Source organism: Vidua chalybeata, chromosome 5 (assembly GCF_026979565.1).
Source record: "Vidua chalybeata isolate OUT-0048 chromosome 5, bVidCha1 merged haplotype, whole genome shotgun sequence".
NCBI lineage: Eukaryota > Metazoa > Chordata > Aves > Passeriformes > Viduidae > Vidua > Vidua chalybeata.
Window position 1 is genome coordinate 24504418 of NC_071534.1, and position 19739 is coordinate 24524156.

The 19739-nt window shown below is 39.4% G+C and overlaps 1 protein-coding gene across 3 annotated transcripts in view; it reads left to right on the forward strand.

Moving 5' to 3' along the window:
* Positions 1 to 875: 875 nt before the first annotated feature.
* GNPTAB (N-acetylglucosamine-1-phosphate transferase subunits alpha and beta) overlaps positions 876 to 19739 on the forward strand; it is a 37554-nt gene continuing 18690 nt past the window's right edge. For all 3 annotated transcript variants that reach the window (XM_053942181.1, XM_053942182.1, XM_053942183.1), the window contains exons 1-8: positions 876 to 1024; positions 5080 to 5165; positions 10690 to 10809; positions 12423 to 12464; positions 13203 to 13408; positions 14102 to 14166; positions 14361 to 14495; positions 19557 to 19718. In XM_053942181.1, coding sequence (XP_053798156.1) covers positions 908 to 1024; positions 5080 to 5165; positions 10690 to 10809; positions 12423 to 12464; positions 13203 to 13408; positions 14102 to 14166; positions 14361 to 14495; positions 19557 to 19718 — 933 coding nt within the window. In that variant the 5' untranslated portion in view covers positions 876 to 907. The remainder of the gene's footprint in view (positions 1025 to 5079; positions 5166 to 10689; positions 10810 to 12422; positions 12465 to 13202; positions 13409 to 14101; positions 14167 to 14360; positions 14496 to 19556; positions 19719 to 19739) is intronic.

The following is a 19739-nucleotide window of genomic DNA, read 5'->3' on the forward strand; positions in this document are numbered from 1 at the left end:
ATTGTTTCTAAGGTCATCAGCTTTTCTCTCACCCTGATGAAAGACAAATGCTGTGACACTAAAAAGTAAATAGGAGAAGGGCTCAGTGGCTTGGGAGAGATGTGCCAGAGAGCCCTCTTGGACATTCTTAAACCATGTGTAGTCCTCTCGGACCACCACTGTGTAAATATACTGGGACAAAGTTCTAGAAAGGCTCAGGCATTGCTGCTTCCCACAGGAAATATACGATGGACGATGTTTGTGACCCTAAAAAGTCACTACAGGGAGTTTTAAGAAATACTTAGAAGGCCTTTTGATGAAGGCACAGACTACAGAGATGGGTGCTACAGTGCTTGGCCTCTTGCAGGCCTCTGACACCCCGTCACTCTGCTCTGGCCACCAGCAGTGCCTCTGCCTGATCAATGCTTGACAGCAGCGATGACAACAGCGTCCGTCCTATGCAGGTGGCTGGACTTCATGGCAGGATCCAGACTGTCAGCTGTCAGAGAGTAGCTGTCAGCTACTGATCGCTAATTAGTTTCTTATGTTTTTTCTTCAAGAGGTGTTCTTGAAGAAATCCATCAGTAACCCTCTCTAAATGGGAATCTGCTGATTCTCATTCCACAAACCCATCCCCGCACTTCATTTCTGCGCCACAACACGCAAAGACTGCATAAATTAAATCTCAGCACGCAGCTCGGCTGTATCAGCGTGATGTCCGCAAGCCCTCAGCGATGGAACAGCCAAGTCGCCGCCTCCGTGAGGGCCGGCAGCGCCGCTCCCTCAGCGCGGCCCTTCCGCCACCGCCAGGCGGCGCCGGGCGCTGCCGGAAGCGGGGCAGGCGCTGGGCCGGCGGCCCCGCCCGGCGCAGGCAGCGCGGGGAGTGGGGCCGGGCCGGGCCGTGCGGGGCGGCGGCCGCCGGCGGGCCATGCTGCTAAAGCTCCTGCAGCGCCAGACCTATACCTGCCTGTCGCACAGGTATGGGCCCTGCCTCTGCCTCGGGGGCCTCGTCCTCATGATCGTCTCCGCCCTGCAGTTCGGGGAGGTCAGTACGGCGCCGCGCCGGCGCGGCGTGGCTGTCCCCCTTGCCCTGCCTGCCTCTCTCCCTCCGTGCCGAGCCGAGCGGTGCCGGCGGGACAGGCACAGCCCCGCGGCTGCACGGCCCCGGGGGGATTTGGGGCTGTTTTTCCTCGGGGAAGCCGGGCAGCTGCGTTGTCCCGCAAGCAGCGAGGTCCCTCTCCGAGCGCCTTGCGGCTGACAGGTCCCGCCCATCGCGGCGCCGTGTGCTCCGTTCGTGCCGAGCGGCGCCGCCGCAGGGCCGCCGTGCCCGCGGGGACAGTCTGGCTCTGCCCGCATCCCGCAGCCCACAGCCGCTCTCCGCGCCGCCCTGGCCGCACCTGTTGGGCTGCGGGGAGCGCCGCCGGTGGCAGCGCGCCGGGTGTCCCCTCGGGGGTGAGCTGGGCTCTCACAGGTGGCACAGCCCTGCATGCTCGGGCAGCTGCTGCTCGCTGCTCTTGTGCAATTCTTTTCCACTTCCCCCATCAGGTGACTTGTTAGCGCTGTGTTTTTGTTTGAGTCTTAAAAAGCCTGTGCTGTATGTCACCTTCGAGTGTCGACTGGGAGTGACAGAATCTCTCCCCTCTCCGGGGTTTAAGGAGTTAAATGTATCTTCCCTCCAAGCTGCACAGCAGAGTCTGCTTTGCTCGCTCCTTGTTACTTAGTTCGCTCGCATTGTTTTGTAAATGCTGCGATGTAGTTGTACTTCTTCTAGATACGATTTTACACAGATGTGTTGAATGTTTAAATCTTCATTTCACATTGCCCCGTCGATTTGGTAAGTCATCACTGAACGGATCTGGAGAGAAGAAAATGAATCCTACTTCAGCACAGTGTTTGTTAATGTAGTGAGGAATTAGGGAAATCAAGTATTTTTGTCAGTCTGAAAGGATGGCAATATTCAATACAAACAGACTGGAATTTCATGATTCCTAAGCTTTATTTTTTTTTTCTTTCCTTCTCTGTTTTAATTTGATGAGCTCTTTCAGATACAGGGTAAAAAAAAAAGAACCATAAAGAGTATTATTGGAAACTCTTGCATGTACCACAATCAAAACTCTATTTTGTGTACTAATACATCTTTACATAAAGTACTAATCTCTGCTGTCTTGTGCAGACCACAAGTTCCTGAAACACTTCAAAGGCATCAGCAAATTAAGTAATTGTTAAGTACTCATGGGGCACCTCTTTGTTCATGAGTATCAACATGAATTGATGTAGTTTTCATGCTGCTGTGAAACTGACATAGTTTTGCATTTCTTCAGAATGAGGACTTAAAACACAACTTTAGGATATCATAGAACTCTGAAGGTTTTAAAAAATATTTCAGTTGTCCAAGTTATGGCTGATTTTTGTAAGAATCAGTCAAAATCACTGCTCAGATTTTCCTGCTAAATCTTAGTTTACTGCTTCCAGCCCTCTAAAAGCTACTTGGAAAGCTTAGATACAATTTAGAGAGTGAGCAAAAGAGCTGGAAGATACATGTAGGAGTAGATTTTCTAAAATATAAACGAAGAAAAAAGAAAAGTGACCAGTATATTTTTTTTTAAACAGCTGAAAAACACCAATTAAACACTTGCAATTTTTTTTCTTTCCTTCCAAGGGTGATAAATAAGCCTGGGGAGAGATGTTTGCATGCACCTTGCTCTTTGTCTTTGTATTTTGTAAACAGTGGTAGTTCAGTGACTTAGGAGAGACAAGGCTTGTGGAAATGAACACTGTTAGACCTCTTCTGACAACTATTGTGGGAATGGAAATGCTTCTCTTCTTCAGTACAGAATCTGCAAGGCAGCAACTAATAAAAAACTGTAAAGCTGTTTGGAAAATGAAACCAAGAAATCTTTCTAGAAATTAACAGCTTAACCACTTTTAGCCATCTGCAGGAAACTCAAGCAATAAAAAGCAGCATAAGGCAGTGCTTATCAGACCCTGGTGTCTGAACAGCATTTGCAGTTCTGCTTTTCCCCACCCCCAGAGCCAGCTTTTTTTTTTTTTTTTTTTTTTTTTTTAGGTTCATGGTAATACCAGTATTAGTGGTGGAGTAAAAATGGATAGTTAGGTCCAATAATTTGAGATTGGTAATGATGTTCTCACAGCCAGAAGCTGAAAATTAGCTTCATTTGAAGGAAAACCTTGAGCTCAGTGAAATGCTAGGGCAGTGAACATAAGTGAGAAATTTTTCTGCAAAAACATACAGGGCAGCCAGGCCTAAGTCAGTGCTGTTCCCTGTTTGTAAGGTGAGCTTGAAGTATTAGGGCAGTTTGATTATATACCCTTCTTGGCCATCCTTCCGTAGGTGGCTGTGCTTTGTAAAGGGCTTTATAGCCTTTTACACATGCCAGAGACACTGTTATCATGTCTGATACAGTATCTCCTAACAGGCGGTGTTTCTCCCCTTGCTTTTTAATGTTCCCCTGGTGGTTTTGTAATTCCAGTATGTAAAGTTGAAGTAAAACAGCCTCTAGGCATTATTGCATGATGCATACATAATGTGTTAGGAGGAAACAGTTGCAGGGAAAAAATGTATTGGGTAGGAAGACTTTTTAACCATGTTTCTTATGTGTTCCTAAGAGATCTGTCCTCTTCTTTTTGGCTATAGTTACACAAAAGACAAAGAAAAAGGCTGGAATGGTTAATGTTGTTCTTCTGCAGAGACATATTCTTCATATAATATAATCTTACTGAAATACTTCTGTATTTCTTCTAGACACAGATCAGTCACAATGTGTCAGTATGTCATTATCAGTAGGAGCAAATGTTTCCAGCTGGATATGAACTTCCAATGTGTACTATATTATACCTGGCATTTGGCAGAAGGACCTAATGACTTGTGCATTAAGAAAGTGTAATAGTGTACATTTTTATGACAATTCCTGACCTTGGTATTTCATGGAGGAGATTTTTATGCCTACCTGGGCAATATGTGTCCTTTGTGTGAGGGGAATGGAGTGTGCTGATGTGATCTTGGTAACAAAGAGACTGTGTTCAGCTCTGGCAGGAATTGCGTGTGGGTTCTTGTCACCCAGGCACATGATGGAGTTTCCCTGCTCTAGGGAAGGCTTTAATTTGCTGTAGTGGCAATGAGGGTAGAGGGATGTGTAACCTCTTAAGAGGGAGGATGGTTTGTTTATGGTTTTGAAAGTGACCTTAGAGAAATGGTATATTTCATGGTTCCCACAATGCAAGAAATAAGCGATAATAACACATAAATCTAGGGAGAGTGGTGTAAAGTAAGTACTAGAAGTACTATGCTTTCCTGGTTTTCTTTCTTTTTGTTTTGTTGTTTTCATTTGTTTGTTTTGGGTTTTTTTCACTCTCCAGTACATAAAAATATGTACTTATCCCAGTAAATTCAGCCACCGTGCCTTCAACTCTAAAACAGCACAAAATGCCACTGTAGTTTTCAAGGCTGGACTTTCACTGTAAAAGATGTCATATCAAGTTTATCTCAGGGGAGAATGTATATGTTTTATATTTCTTCTATCTCAAAATACTTGGACTTCTTTGTTATGGCCATAGTTACCACTTTTATTGTTGAAAAACTGTGGGGGTTTTTTCGTGGCTGTTTGTTTGCAAAGCTCAGATTTTGGAGGTGTATGTACTTCCAGTATATCCTGTATGAAGATTGAAAAAGATGAACAAAATTGTGCAGGGGTATGTGTGTGTTAGGGCTTTCCTGCTTGTATCAAAGTGTATTTGATTTAGGTCTCAGTTTTGGGAAAACATTCCTGAATTTTTAAATGCTAAGAAACAAGGGGAAGGTGACCTAAATAAAAAGTAGCTTAAAAAGAGTGTACATAAGTAATGTAATCCTTTTGTTGCAGAGAAAAGCAAAGTTTGTTTAAATTAAGTATGCTCTTCAGTTCTGGGTCTGATTGCTGCCTCAGTGTCATAATTTAGTTGGGATTGTGGTCTGCTCAGTTGTTCATGAATGCATAGATTGATTTGAATGAAATTGGTTGTGGTTAAACATTTCAAAAGGTGAAAATTAAGTGTCTAACAGGTGGTGACATCAAGTGGTTTTGTTTTTTTTTTCCTTTGTAGGTTGTCTTGGAGTGGAGTAGAGACCAGTATCATGTTATGTTTGATTCGTATAGAGACAACGTCGCTGGCAAATCATTTCAGAATAGGTGAGCTTTACCTGCACTTGACACTATTGCACGTTTTACTTTCTAATTAAATATTTAAATAAAATATGTTAGTTAAGTAACATAGTAGAACTTTACTGTATGGGCTCCAAATCTGCAGCAAATTTTAAACTTAGTGAGTGCTTAGTTAGCGTATAATCTCCTAGTTTGGAAGATTGGCTTTTGAAAGCTCTAGTCATATAATAAATTTATGTTTTGAATGTGTTTAATTCATCCAGTCTGTAACGAAACATCAAAATGATGACAATGATAATAATGAAGAGAGGCAATGATCTGTTTTCCAAGTTAAGATAGGAAAACATAAGTACTGTTCCTATGTGCTTAACATTTCAATATTCAGAAGTTATTTTTAAATTGCCTTATGTTTTCTGTGATGTCTTATGAGGATTATTATTTAGCAGAGAAATCACAAAGCTAGTAAGAAGCTTTTAAAAGCTGAGTGCATGGGAGAATCTCTCACAGCAAGTTGGAAACCAAGTCATATGGGTCATTTATTTCAGTTGTATTAACTGCTACATGACTTCCTGTGGTTTCATCATTCATATCTGAGTAGCCATGGGCATGGGGTCTGTTGCTCAGGGAGTAAGTGGACTGTGAGTTGTGGGTGGAAGAAAGCTAATTAGCAGGTATCATCAGACTCTTAATATTGATACACTTGACTGGGATAAAAACTAACCCTGAAAGCAAAAGCTTTAATCTGCCTTGAGATTTGTTGCATCATAGAACAGTAGAAACGATCAGATGAATTTGTCACGCTTCAGTTGGTGTGAGATAACTCTGTAAAATTCATTGCATGGTGTTGGTGAATACTAGGAACTTTTATAGTCTCTTCTCCTACTCCTCTCCCCCATTTTCCAATGGATGACAGATAAAAGCAGAGTGATGCAGCTCATATGGATGAATAGCTCAATGTTTACATGTTTTAGCAGTACTGAAATGAAACATGGCTGTTTGATCCTGTCACTGCTAAAATCCCTGATTTTGTGATCATTAACTGGAGTGTTTTTATAAAGCCATTGACTTTTTCCAAAACAAAATCACGAATCTTACTGTTGTGGTGTAGATATAGTCACTTCCATTTCTGCAGTGTTGCCTTACTTCATTGTGGTTGTGTAAAGCACTCCTTTGCTAGCGTTCATTTCTGAGGATTGTGAGCAGAACATCCAGTGCCTGGTGAGGAACTGTTGGCTGCCTGAGCAAAAGCTTAAGTTTTTCATGATGGCTGCTTAAATTGTTCCAGTTCACCCATATGCCTTTAACAATCTTATGTCAGGTGTAACAGGGAGGTTTGCTGTGATATTTGTGTGCAGCTACCAACTTCCTCTGAAAATTCAGATCAACCAGAAGTCTTGGTAGAGGCATACTTTTAGGCATTTGTTAACTTTTAGATGTCCCTTGTCAGGGGTTCAATTAATTTTTATTATCAAACTTCACAAATGCAGTAATGGATTCTGTCTTGTAGCAGGCATTTGCATCAATGGTGGTTTGGTGGAGTTTTTAGGCTGGTGTCAATGCAACATATAGAGCTACACATAAACTGAGGACTTCCATATTTAATCTAGCTTGTCCAGTGATCTTAATCAGTTCCTATTTTAGTGCTAGAGAAAAATATTCAGACTTGGGGAACAGGAGGCTTGTTGGTTAGAAAATTAAGCAGGTATACTGCTTTGTGGAAAGTAAAAGCTGCATGGCCTTTGGGAAATATTAGTGGGCCTTCAATTGAATTTGAGTTGTGTTTTTCTTTAGGGCCTTTGCAGGTTAAATTCTCTGTTCTTCCTGAAGAAGTTGTAAACTTCTATGGAAAACCTCTCACTGTGAATTGTGGACAAATTTGTATATGGGCAAGCTCCTAATGATGATAAACTCAAAAAGCTGATCACACAAAAACAATGACATCATCAGCAGCACCTATTGAACACTGTTCTCTACCAGACCAAGGCAGGCTTCTGGTCTTGCCTTGGAGTTTAGCAATAGCTTTTGGTTGTTTTGCCTTCTGATTGCAAACCCTTGGCATCCCAACTGTGGCACTTTTCAAGTAGCCACATCAGCTGCTAAGCTTGCTTCTTATATTGCTCAGGCTCTTACACAGCTTGAGAGAATGCACTAGAAATTCCAGGGCTTTTTACCAAGGCACTTTGTCCAAACCCGTTTTTGAAAACTAAGTATTGATATGAAAATAAAAAGAGAGAAAAGGAAACTAAATAATGGAGTTCCATGCATGAGTGTTTTGGATGAGGACTGCTTTTTATTACTCTACTTTTGCAAATGGTAAGTAAGTACGGTATAGTACTTACTACTGTACAGTAAGTATAGTTTACTTACTGCAAAATGTAACCTCAAAAATATATCTGGAAAGATGTGAAGGAATAATCCCCAACTTTTAAAATATGCAGCGTGATTTCAGTATGATGCAGCAACTGAGAGCTGTCAGTGGTTGACCAGCCATTAACTGAGCTGAGTGAGGCTGAAGAGAGGAAAAGCTGCACAAATCAGGGAGCAGAAATAGCAATGGAACAGCTGAGTTACTGTTAGTACATAATTACAGAGCTGGAACAGGCAGGAGGGCTGGGAGGTTTACTATGAGCAGCTTAAACTTCGACTGTTCATAAAGAGGCTCAGCAAGGTTGGAGATCACCATATGGTAGCTTGGGAGAAATCCAAAATCTGCTGTACTCCTTCAGCAACAGTGGTTATTGAGATAAAATTTGTCTTCTACCTACAATCTCAGCTGTGATGATGGTTCTCTTATGTAAACACATCAAGGGTATGAGAAGTTCCTGCCAGGAAGTGTTCCCCCTGTCCTGTCTGCGGGACTGGTGGGTCTGGTTTTGTCTTCAAGCAGGATCCTATGGATGTTTTTAGATTTGCAAGTAAAAACAGATGCACTTTGTAAAGATAAAAATGTAAAAACTTTAATAAATTGTTTGGGCGTCTCCAAGGAATTTTCTAAAGTGATGATTTTCTGTAGAAAGGTGTTAAGATAATTCCCACTTGGAATCCAATTGTACCTTCGAGTCACATCTGTTAGTGAACCATAAGATAGTCATGTCAAAGAGGGGAAATAGCTGATTAGAACGGTGGCTGTAAATAGTAAATTAACTCAGGTTGCCTTGGGCTTAACCTGTTTGACAGACTGGTGTTCCTGATGAAGACTGAATGTATAAATCCATATGAAGGAAACACAGCTGCAGAATTTGAGAGAGAATTTTTGAGCTTCTCTGAACTTCAACAATCTGCAAAAGACTCTGAATGTTAAAATAGTGTTTGAGAACAGTACCACTGAAGTGTAGTATCTGTTCCTCTTAATTTTAAACCATTTTACAGCAAAATTCCAATACATACTTCTGAAAAGATAAGCTCCCAGTGTACTTTAGGAAGCCATAAAACCATCCAGAAAGCTTTGGCCAAGTCCAGAAAGGCACGGACTTAACAGAATTAGCTTAAGTTTTTACAGTGTTAGTTGGAAACAACAAATTGACTTGGGATATCTGGTTTTTATTATTATGTTTGATAAATATTACTTTCTGAAACTGTGTGCTGTAAAGGTGCATTAAGGAAATTTATTGACTATTTGGATAAATTTTGAGCAATTAGACTAGTGGATCTACAAACAACTCACTGGGTTTTTTTTTTTTTTGTTTTTTTTTTTTTTTTTTTTTTTTTTACTGGTCTGTCTCTATTGCCACTGGTAACGAAGAATGAGCTCACCATGCCAGGGTTGTTTGAATTGACATGCCTGCATCTGACCAAAAATGCATTTCCTCTGTGGAATTTACTAGCTTTTGACTGTATGTGGCATAGCGTGGGAAATTACATAGGTGTATGTGCTACTGCATAGAGACACACTTTTAGGAAAAGGTAAAATGGAGGGAGGCTTCACAGAAGTCAAAATTGCCTCATACCATACAAAGAGATGGAGTTCTCTTGAATATACTATGTTCTTAGTGAAGCGTGGGTGAATGAGCACTGCACTTTGCCCAGAAGGCTGAAGGTTGGACACTTTTGAAATCCACTGACTTGAGTCAGGTGCTTCTACCTAAAACTCTCCTTTCTGAGCTGTAGCATTCCAGGGACTGTCAAACCAATAATTAACTGATCACAACAAATGTAGAAAAGCTGGAAGAACTCCTGCCATTGAATTTCTACTCCTTTGGAGGATGTTGTAGTTCAAAACACAACTTACTTCCAGTTTATTTACAAGGTATCTCTGGAGAAAAAAGTGATATAATTGAATAGAAGGGTAAATGGATTCAGTAAATCGACTTTTTTTGGATAGAAGGGTAGCCTCCTGCAGATGTGAGAGACTTTCTGGGTGGTGCTGCTAAGGAAGGCAGCACTGCTGCTGAGATGTTCAAATTGTCTCAGAATACCCCACCATTATCCTCTGAGTGTTGCAGCTCAGTTAGGAACATCAATAAATTGCGAACGAAATGTTCCTGCCCATTGTGCTGTGACGAGCTCCTGGCTGACCTTTTGACAAATTTTGTGCTTCAGTTGTTGAGTCTGAGCCGGTAGAAAATGAAGCTGGGTGCAGGCTCTCTGCATGGCATGCTGTGCAAGGGCAGGTGGACAGAACACCTGCCTGTAAGCTCTGTCTCTCTTTGAATGCTTTTGCAAGGATGCAGTGGGTGGAGAGAGAACATCTTCACTGCTGAGATCCATGGGGTCACAGGATGATGTTTTCCAATGTTTGCTAGGCCATCTACAGTTCAGGAAAGTATTAAATAGCTTGACACTGGAACTTTTGAAAATAAGAACTGGGGTATCCTCCTGCTATATGGGACTCCGATTCATCTATGGCAGTAGCTGCTGACACAAAGCTATGGGTCTTGGAGATGAGATTATCATAAAAAATGTAGGAAAAACTCCTTCCTTCTGCCTTATGCATGCTAGGAAGTATTAACTCTCCAGAAACAGCTTCAGGGTATTCAATTGTGTCAATAATTTATTTGTCTGCTGTGTCTAGAGTCTGAATTCATGTACCCAGATTAGATTGTTGTTTTATGAAATGCCCTGCTAATATAATCTAAGAGACATTCCTAGGATAGAGACCTGGTTCTGCTGAGATCTTACTGGCTCTGTGCAATTAATTAATAGTAAGTGTAATTTAAGTTATGCTTCATGCTGTCCTGTCTGAAGTAGTTTGTGAATTAAGAATGTACTCAGGTCGTGGTACTGACTTGGAAAACATTTGATGGGTTTGCAGGAGGCCATGAGTCTGAGTCAGTGAAATTTAGAGCATAAAGTTAGGATTTCCTTTAGTTACTGAACCGTTAAAACCACTTTCTGTCCTTTTGGTTGATGTCTGTGCTGTTTTGTGAAACGCTTGTGTATAATTGAGACATGATATATATATATAGCTAAAGAGAGTATTTTTGCTTTGTCTTGTTTGCAGCCCAGACACCAAGTATTTCTCTTGTTAGACAGAAACTGCTATTGTAGGATGCCACAAACACTTGTAATGTAATATTAAACAGCTCATATAGCTTTCCTTTGAATTATGTAGGCTTTGTTTACCTATGCCAATTGATGTGGTGTACACCTGGGTGAATGGCACAGATGTGGAACTAATCAAAGAATTGCAACAGGTCAGGGAACAGATGGAGGAAGAACAGAAAATAATGAGGTAATAATTTTAGATATTTTTCCCTTTAACTGACAGCAGCAGTCTAATGCTTTACTACTTTTCTTTGTTGTTATTTTTCCCATGTTACTCAATATGTAAATTAAAAGCACATTTTCATTTAATTATTCCCAAAACCTTGTTTCAGTTCTACTTTTAGCTGTCAAGTGAAAATTGTTTAAGATAAGCATAATAATTAAGGCAGTCCTGTCATGAATTTGTGAAATGTCATGTGGAAAACTGTGTGTTGTGTGTCATTTTGTATTGATTTCTGTAACAGTTTGTAAATAATAATAAAACTATGCCTCAAATATATAACCTCTCTTCATCTCTTTTATCTCTCCCTATCCCCCTGGTATTTCTTTTAATAATAGGCTTCATAAAATCTTAAGCGTGTTTCTTAAGTTCTTGTTTTTAGACTAGTTAGATTCATAGTCTCACAAATACTGAAACTGAGAAAGGGGAAAATAATTTATGCATGGTATAACGGTATGAGTTGGCCTTTATCTGTGGAAGCAAAGATATGTGTTGCTGCATTTGTTGTTGTAGATTGTGCTATAGAGTTCTGCAAAATTATTGGTCTAAGCATTCAAACACAGGCTGCTGCAGATACCTTAGATTATGTCTCGTAACTATTAATTTAGTTTTTGATAAGCAGCTCTGCTCACATCATCTGTTTTGGCCAGTAAATATGCTGAATGGAAGGACAAGTCTGTATTTTAAGGGAATAATAAATTCAGAATAATGAGAAGTCCACAAGTTAGTGGATTGATCTGATTTTTGGCATGCTATGTCTTGGAGTTTAGGTTCAACTGACAGTATGATCTCAAGGGAAATTCTTGATCTTTTCTTTGTTACATAAACACAAAGAAATATTCAAACTTGAAATTCATTGACCTTAAACATACACAGTCTCTGCTCTGAAAAGCTTTCAAATTTATGCTAATATTTTCCTACCAGCTCATATAGCTGATTTTAGTGGGTTTATCTTTGTCATCACTCATGCTATGCTTCCTGTTTCAGGAAGGGAAAAACATATTTTTTTTTCTGTAGCACTGATTTGGAAAGTTGAGATTAAGCTTACGAATAAGACTGGTGTCTATACCATGTTTACTATCTACAGGGACACCTGGTTCCCTCCTATGTAGACAATTTTTTTTCATGGCCTTTGAAATCAATGAGCACTGCTATAAAAAGAGCTGTTTCATAGACCTTATCAGAATATTTATGTTAGGCAAAACAATCAAGTCAACCTAGTTTCAGGTCACTTCATCCTGGTTTCTTACCAGTGTTTTTCACTTTTGTTAAGTAGCCTAGTAATACTAATAAGTAAGCTAATAACCCCATAAATTCCTGCTAGTAGAAAGAGTCCTGCTGCCACAATTCTCCGCACAGCCATGAATGTTTGAGCTCCACACTGCATGTGAGCAGTGAAGGGCATGTGTCAGTCTGTAACTCGCCTTGGTAAGGCCAATGGCAAGGCCTTGGCAGCTTTTTTTCTGGGTTATTGGTGCTTTGCCAATGTGTCCCTGACTCAATTAACAATATGCAATTAGACTTAATTCCTTACTGTCAATTCAGTGTTATTTAATATCCTTGTTTTAACTTCGTAATAGGGAAATCCTTGGAAAAAATGCAACAGAACCAACAAAGAAGAGGTGAGTTTTTGGGATTATTGGGCGTAAATTGGAATAAATTATATCCTACTCTTTACTAGCTGAAAGCAGATGCTGACTTGGGGGGGTGGTTTGATTTTCTATAGCCTATGCAGGCATTACTATGTCACTTCAAGAGTTGACAGCATGATAATATATTTGCTGAATAAAAGTAATGTTATTGTGACATATATGAATGAGCTTCTGATAACAGTTTCTGGAGTTTGGAATGCATATCCCTGTCACTGTTTAGGGTTAGCTCCTGTTCTCAGTATAAAAAAAATTCATGCTTTTGAATCACAAAACTCCATGCATTAAAAATTCAATGTTGCTTTCACCTGGCATTTGTCACGTGGCACTGCAAGTAATTGTCTGTAGAGGGTCCAGGCCTCTTGCGGCTCTGCTGCCAGCAAGCAGCAGGACCTGGTCTGTCCCAGTCATTTGGCTTGTCCTTTTGTTATTTAGAGATTTTTTTTTGTAAGGTCTCTTCTGTGGACAGACTTGGAAATCTTGGAAACTTGGAAATTTTTGAAAAAACAATTATGGGAATGAACTAAACACTACCAGTCATATATTTGCCTTCTGCAGGAAAACAAGCATGCTTGTCAATAATTTCCCCTTGCCACAGCAAATGTTACAATTAATCAGAATTCAGAAAAACTTTTTCCATTGCATCCAAGATTGATTTTTCTTTTCAGTTTTCTTAGTGGTGTTAAATACGCCTTTGGTATTTTGCTGTAGTGAGAAGCAGCTGGAGTGTTTGCTGACACACTGCATCAAAGTGCCCATGCTTGTCCTGGATCCTGCTCTGCCTGCCAACATCACACTGAAAGACCTGCCTTCCATCCATCCTGATTTACAAGCTGCTACCAATATGTTCTTTGTAGCAAAACCAAAAAATCCTTCCACCAATGTGACTGTAATTGTTTTTGATAGCCCTAAGGATGGTAAGAAGCTCTTTGTCAGATTCCATCCAGTTTTCTAGAGCAAGTTTTTTAAGTTGCTGTGAATTGGTTTTGGGGTTGTTTTTTCTTTTCTCCAGTACTGACTTTGATGCTGGTTTTCTGTTTGACTTTAGCAAGTCATTCAGTCTCTCTCTTGCCCTTAAACTGTTTCTCTGAATGATGACATTAATGATACTGTTTGCTTACCTCCCAGACAACTGATTACAGATGATTAGAGTTCTGTGCTTTAAAAAGCTATTGCAAAACAGGTTTGATATCTGAATATCTGTCTTGCTCTGATAATCTCAAGAGCCTGGGGTTTAGACTGAGGAAGATTAGTTTTAGAAATCCTCTTTTAATTGCTGTGAAGTCTAGTTTGAATAATGTGTAGTAAGTTCTGCCCTTGTTCAAAGGATTGGCAACTGTAAAACAAAGTTATTAATGTGTTTAACATCTTAGGTTGTAGAGCAGGTATGAGTTTCATATTTTGTTTAATATATAGTGCCTGACCCCTCGTCCAACCACTGTTCTTTATTTTACCACCAAGATTTATTTACCACTTGTAAAGACAGCTTTTCACACTATAAATAGTCAAATATCTTTAATTTGCAAAAGTATTTCTTGGTTACTTCAATACAGAAAAGAAGTGACTTTATACTGGAAGAAGTTTTTGATTTGCAATTTTATGTATTCTAGTTGAAGCTGCCCATTCTGGAATGTTAAAAGACAACAGCAAACAGATAGTATGGAGGGGTTACTTGGTATGTACTTTGACAATATGTGGATTAGCTTTTGTATGTGTTAAACATTCTGTACATTTTTAGAATGTTTCTGTACTATTCTTTTTTCATAACTCACATGCAGTAAAAAGTGAAAGCTTTCAGAGCAACCCTTATTGTTATGTGAATTATTCTACCTTTAAAATGGTCTTTATAACTTGTTTTCTTGTTTTTAGACTACAGACAAAGAAGTTCCAGGTCTGGTATTAATGCAAGACTTGGCCTTTCTTAGTGGATTTCCAGCTACATTCAAAGAAACAAACCAGCTACGAACAAAACTGCCGGAGAGCCTGGCCTCTAAAGTAAAACTGGTAAGGCTCTGTAGGAAAGAGTGCCTTAGCTGTACTGGTCTTTTGGAATGGCTCAGGTATGGAATCTCATCCACCTAGGAGACTTAGGATATTTCTGAGAGTCATCTGGGGGTTTTTGTGTGATTCTTCCCTGAGTAGTGAAGAGTAGCAATTAGTGACTCAAAGAGTTGCCTGCAAAAGACCAATTGTCCATTCTGTGACTGCAAGTTCTTAGGCATTACATTTGCTAGCCTGCAGCTGATTAAAAGGCAGCCTGATCAGTTTCTCTCAGCCATTTGCTGGGGGTTGTTTTCTTGCTGTAGAATTCTAGATCACTAGCTTGTTAAATGTGAAAGAATTTTGTTTATGTAGCTTCTTAGTTTTTTTCTTCCCTCTTAGTTCTCTTAACAGTAACAGCACTGAACCCTGCGTTTCTCTCTGCCACATGCTCTGTAGGGTCTTAAGCAAGTTGCACTTTGATTGACCTAGCTGCAAGGCAACAGAAAACAACTCGTGTGACTGCCATTTAGTGCCTTCTGTTCTCCCCTGCTATTTGGGCATCTGTTAAAGTTACAGTCAGGTTTAATGGATAGGTAGAACTTTAAGAAATGTGGTAAAACCACTAGCTTTTGTACTGGAGAGAGATGTGATTCGTGGGGTGAAAAGGATTGAGGCCAAGGAGTTTGTGGTAGAGGAGGAGTTAGCAGGGTTAATGGGATGGCAATCCATAGGTCATTTGTTTTCATTAGTCTGATATACATCTGTAATATGGGCTAATTCACTTTGTGGCTTGTTCTTGGTGCTCAAATGAACATAAGGTCCTTTTCCCTTTTCTTTTGTTTTTTTCTTTTGGTAGGCTGGGCTAACAACTCATGCACTCTGTTGCAGATGTTATCTTGCGTAATTCCTTTCATAGGCTGGTCACACTCCAACATAATGCAATCTGAAATTCTTGTTTCTTGTCTCAACTTGTGTTAGCTCACTTTGAGCCTTGCTAATGGCAGAAACTTTGCAAAGTAAATGCATTTGTACATCTCTTGCTACCCTAAAACAGATTAATAGAGAGAGTTTTTAAGCACGTATTTAAGCTTAAATAGGTATTTTCTTTTGACTTTACATCTCTAGTGTCACAGCAGTTAAATAACAGTGGATATTCATATGGTTCACTGCTGTCCAGATGAAGGTGTCTTAGATATGTTTTGCTTCTTCTTGTGTGTCTTTATGGAAGTGACATCCTGTGCCTATTATCTTTCTATATGATTTTTCCTTACCCTGTCTTAGTTGTGTTTTTGAATTTGTCATCGGTCATGTGTCATCTATTTGTGCTGGTTCCCTTTTCCTTGATGTGTTATCTGTGTGTAAACATTGCCACTGTGATTGTTCCTAAGAGCTCTTCTTCTGCAATTTGGTTAGGCAGATATAACCACTGTTTATATATACAGATACAAATTGTGTTTATCTGTATAAACACAATTTTTTCTCAGGTATCCACAATATTCTGTGGTTTTCTTTCCAGTCATCTTTGCTGTCTGTGTTTCTTTTCCTGGTGAATGCTTTAGAGCAATTAAATCAGGATTATTATACCCTCTGTGGTCATAGCAGTGAATTCTTTCCCAACCAGTCCTCTGTTCTTGATAGCAGAATTTCATGTATGTTATGAAGAAACTTATGTATGTGAAGGTAAGAAATGTTTTATTGTCATGCATAAAGATTTTTACATCAAGTGTGGATGTGGTTATTTCCATAGAAGCCTTTGGTGGGTTCTGAGCTCAGAGTCAGTTCTTCTTTCAGTGGGTATGGTAGGTAGGCAGTAATGGTAAACACAGCCAAGTGTGGTTTTCTTCTTACCAAAGGGAGATGCTGGGTTATTGCTACAGTTAAGTGGAAAAAAGATTGATTATTTACAGTCTCCACTGACATTTTGTAGCAATTCCTCTCTTGTTATCATTTCTGGAATCTCTGAAGTGATGCTTGGTGGAGAGGAAGAAAGTTGCACCTGAGCTTGAACTCTCGTAAGTCTGAAACTTATGTCTCATAGATGACTCCTGATCTGTATACTTTAAGTGGCTGTTTCTTACTTCAACACCACAAGTAAAGAAATAATAATAAAAGCCTTGAGCAATGCTGCTATTAGAAGGGAAGAAAGGTGAGAAAGAGAGGAGTGTAGTTATTGGTGCGTTTGTGTTGTGTGTTGGTAATGCTGTTTCAGTTGGATTGCTTTAGTTTGGTTGAAATTACTTCTAAATCCAAGGCAGACCAAAACTACTTCATCTAGACCAGATAGTTCTTCTCAAAATCTAAATATCTGAGCAAAGCAACTCAGCTCGATTAGAGGTGATTTAAATGTGAAGATTCATGATATAATGGACCTGTTTTCAAGGTGAATTATGTTAAGAGTGTACAGATTTTTTTTTTTTTTTTTTTTTTTTTTGTACTTACAGCCTGCACTGTAATGTAAAGGTATGGAAGTTTATTTCAAGATGAAAGTTGAGCAGCAGTGTGTCTGCTGGTCACATTTGTTGTTGTAGGTTGTGTGTTATGACAGATAAAATTGAAAGTGATATTTGACAGCGTTTATTGTTTTTATTAGAAAGCCACTAGATGGAGGTGTTACTCTGGTTGTGTAACTGATGGCTGCTGAGCTGTTTCTTTAAGACCTTACCTTTAAGACCTAAAGCTGTTTCTTTAAGACCTATATGTGAAGAACAACCGAATATTTCATTTCACTTCCCGCCTGCTTGCCACCTTAACTACATTTCTAAAGGAGACTATTGTTTAGCCTAAAGAGATGCTTGTAACTTAAAAACTACATTTGTTTAAGAACTTGATTTATTTGCTTTTGGGTTTTTTGAGGCTGTTGTGCTAACAGTTTTTCACTGAAATTGTACAGAGTAGTGTACAAAATTTTTGGAGAGAGTTGATTTTTCCTTCGAGATTTAATATCCTGATTGCTTCAAGGACAACTAAGCACTTGTAGATCTCCCAGTTTGCAAAATATCTTATCCTTTAATCCACATGCACACACACATCCATAATATAGACAAGTTATGTTAGAAACTTAGGGATGTCTTAATGACCTTGACTTACTAATGGAAGTAAATTCACATGGGAAACTGCAGGCACAGTGACGTTGGATGTTTTCTGTCCTCACTTGAGGATGAGGGGTTTGGGATTGTTACTGCTGCTCATCAATGTTTCTGGAGCAAACAGGTGGCTCCAAGAGATGGTATTATGATCACACAGATATAGCAAGTAAGCTAGTTAGTTATTTCACCAGATAACTTCACTGTAGTCTAACTTTATTGATAGACTGCTTAGGAAGAGACTCATTTCTTCAAAAGGTATTACTGGGAAAAAACCCACTTTGATGTAATAAAAATGACCTATTCATTGCAGGGGTTAGCTAAACTCTGATGCTGAGAAATGGAACATGTTTTTACACTGCTTCCTGTATATGCTTGGAATATTTATTACAAATTAAAAACTACAGCATATAGCTGTGTTAGTGGGGGGTAAGTGTTTGTAATAACTTTAAGTAGGAGTTTGTAGTACAGGTACTTTGCTGAGTTTGGGAGCAAGTTAAAGAGAAACTAAATGTTCTTACATGCTTTCAAAGCTCTGAGATGGTAATATTTTTTGTTTGTTCTATGTATGATTTATGAGAGAGATTCTAAGGGACTGTGTGACACTGTTGTATTGCTAAATAAAGCACATACCCAGTGCTGGCAGCTTTGCAATCTGCAGCATTTCAATGCTGATATTTTTGGAGGTTACTGCCTGCAGTCCGTAACTATACCTCAGCCATTCAGCTACTGAAGCCATCCTTTCCACCCATAAGTTCAGATGATTCCCTGAAAGGTCTGAGATTTATCAGATTTTTCTAATGACAGGCCTCATAAGTCAGATTGAAAGATCTCAAATAGCATATGAGTCAAAGCATCAACAGCTTTAAAATGTCACAAGTGGAACAGCTGGTCTTGCTAAGGGAAGGGCTGCTAACTCTGGGACAAGTGTTGTTTTAAAATGAGCAGAAAGGGTCAGATTCAATTAAAAAAAATAAAATCACTTAGAGTTGTTACAAAGGGAGCTGTGATTTTTTGCTGTGATTGTTTAAATTTGATAGTTTATGAATTGCATTTACACTGAAAATTTGGTAGACGTGGTTGTCTTACATTGCCTGAAGGAACAAACATTAAGCATAGCATGAAATAAATATTAATGATTAACTGTGTTTATTCTCAATTAGGCTATTGAATGCATGCACTTGGAAAATCAAAGTGCAGTCCTTTTAGCCTGATTGGGTCTGCTCATCTTGCTTCATATGGTAAACACAACATTTACTGAGTTATGCCATATTCCTAGGGAGCTGCTTTGATGCCTTGTGATCTGTAAACTATACTTGCTGTTAGGGTGTGTAGTGCAAGCCCCTGATCCTGTGCATTATGAGATCTGATATACAGACTTACTGGTGGCAAGAGATAAAAACAGCAAACAGATCAAACAGTCCACAATTAAGAAATGACCTTAGCAGCATATTGGCAACCAGCACTAAGGACTTGGAGACCCACATGGATTAGCTCTGGATCCCTTTGTATCTCAGATTTCGGAGCTGTAGGTTGAACTAACTGTAAACCATTCTGAATGTTTCACACTTCTGACAGTGACGATACATCAGTGCCCTAATTTTCTGGGAAGATCATTCCTTGTTTAAGATGGAAAAAAAAAAAGGACAATTCTTTCAGTCACATAATAAAACATGAATTTTGTTATTGGAGTGACAGAGAATGGATGGGGACTTAGTATTCATTTACTCATTACAGAATATTTAAAACTTGAAAATGTTTACTGTTGCTGGATCATTGTGTAAAGAGACATTTACTTTACAAAGTCAAAATTAAGCATAATGTTTTGTATCTTTAAATGTTTTTTATTTCCCATTTTACTACTTACTTTTGTGTTTTTACGAAATTGTAGCTCTTTAAAAACAATGCTTACCAGTCATTCTTCGAAGTAACTCTAGTAAAAATAATACAACAAAAAGATGGAAGAGTGCTGCTGGAGTTGCTTTCTCTGCTTTTATAGTTGCAGCTCTATTCAGAAGCCAGTGTGGCTCTCTTGCAACTGAATAACCCCAAGGGTTTCCAAGAACTGAGCAAGCAAGTGAAGAAGAACATGACTATAGATGGGAAAGAATTGACGCTTAATCCTGCCTATTTATTGTGGGACCTCAGCTCTGTCAGTCAGGTGGGTAAGTTCTCTTACAGC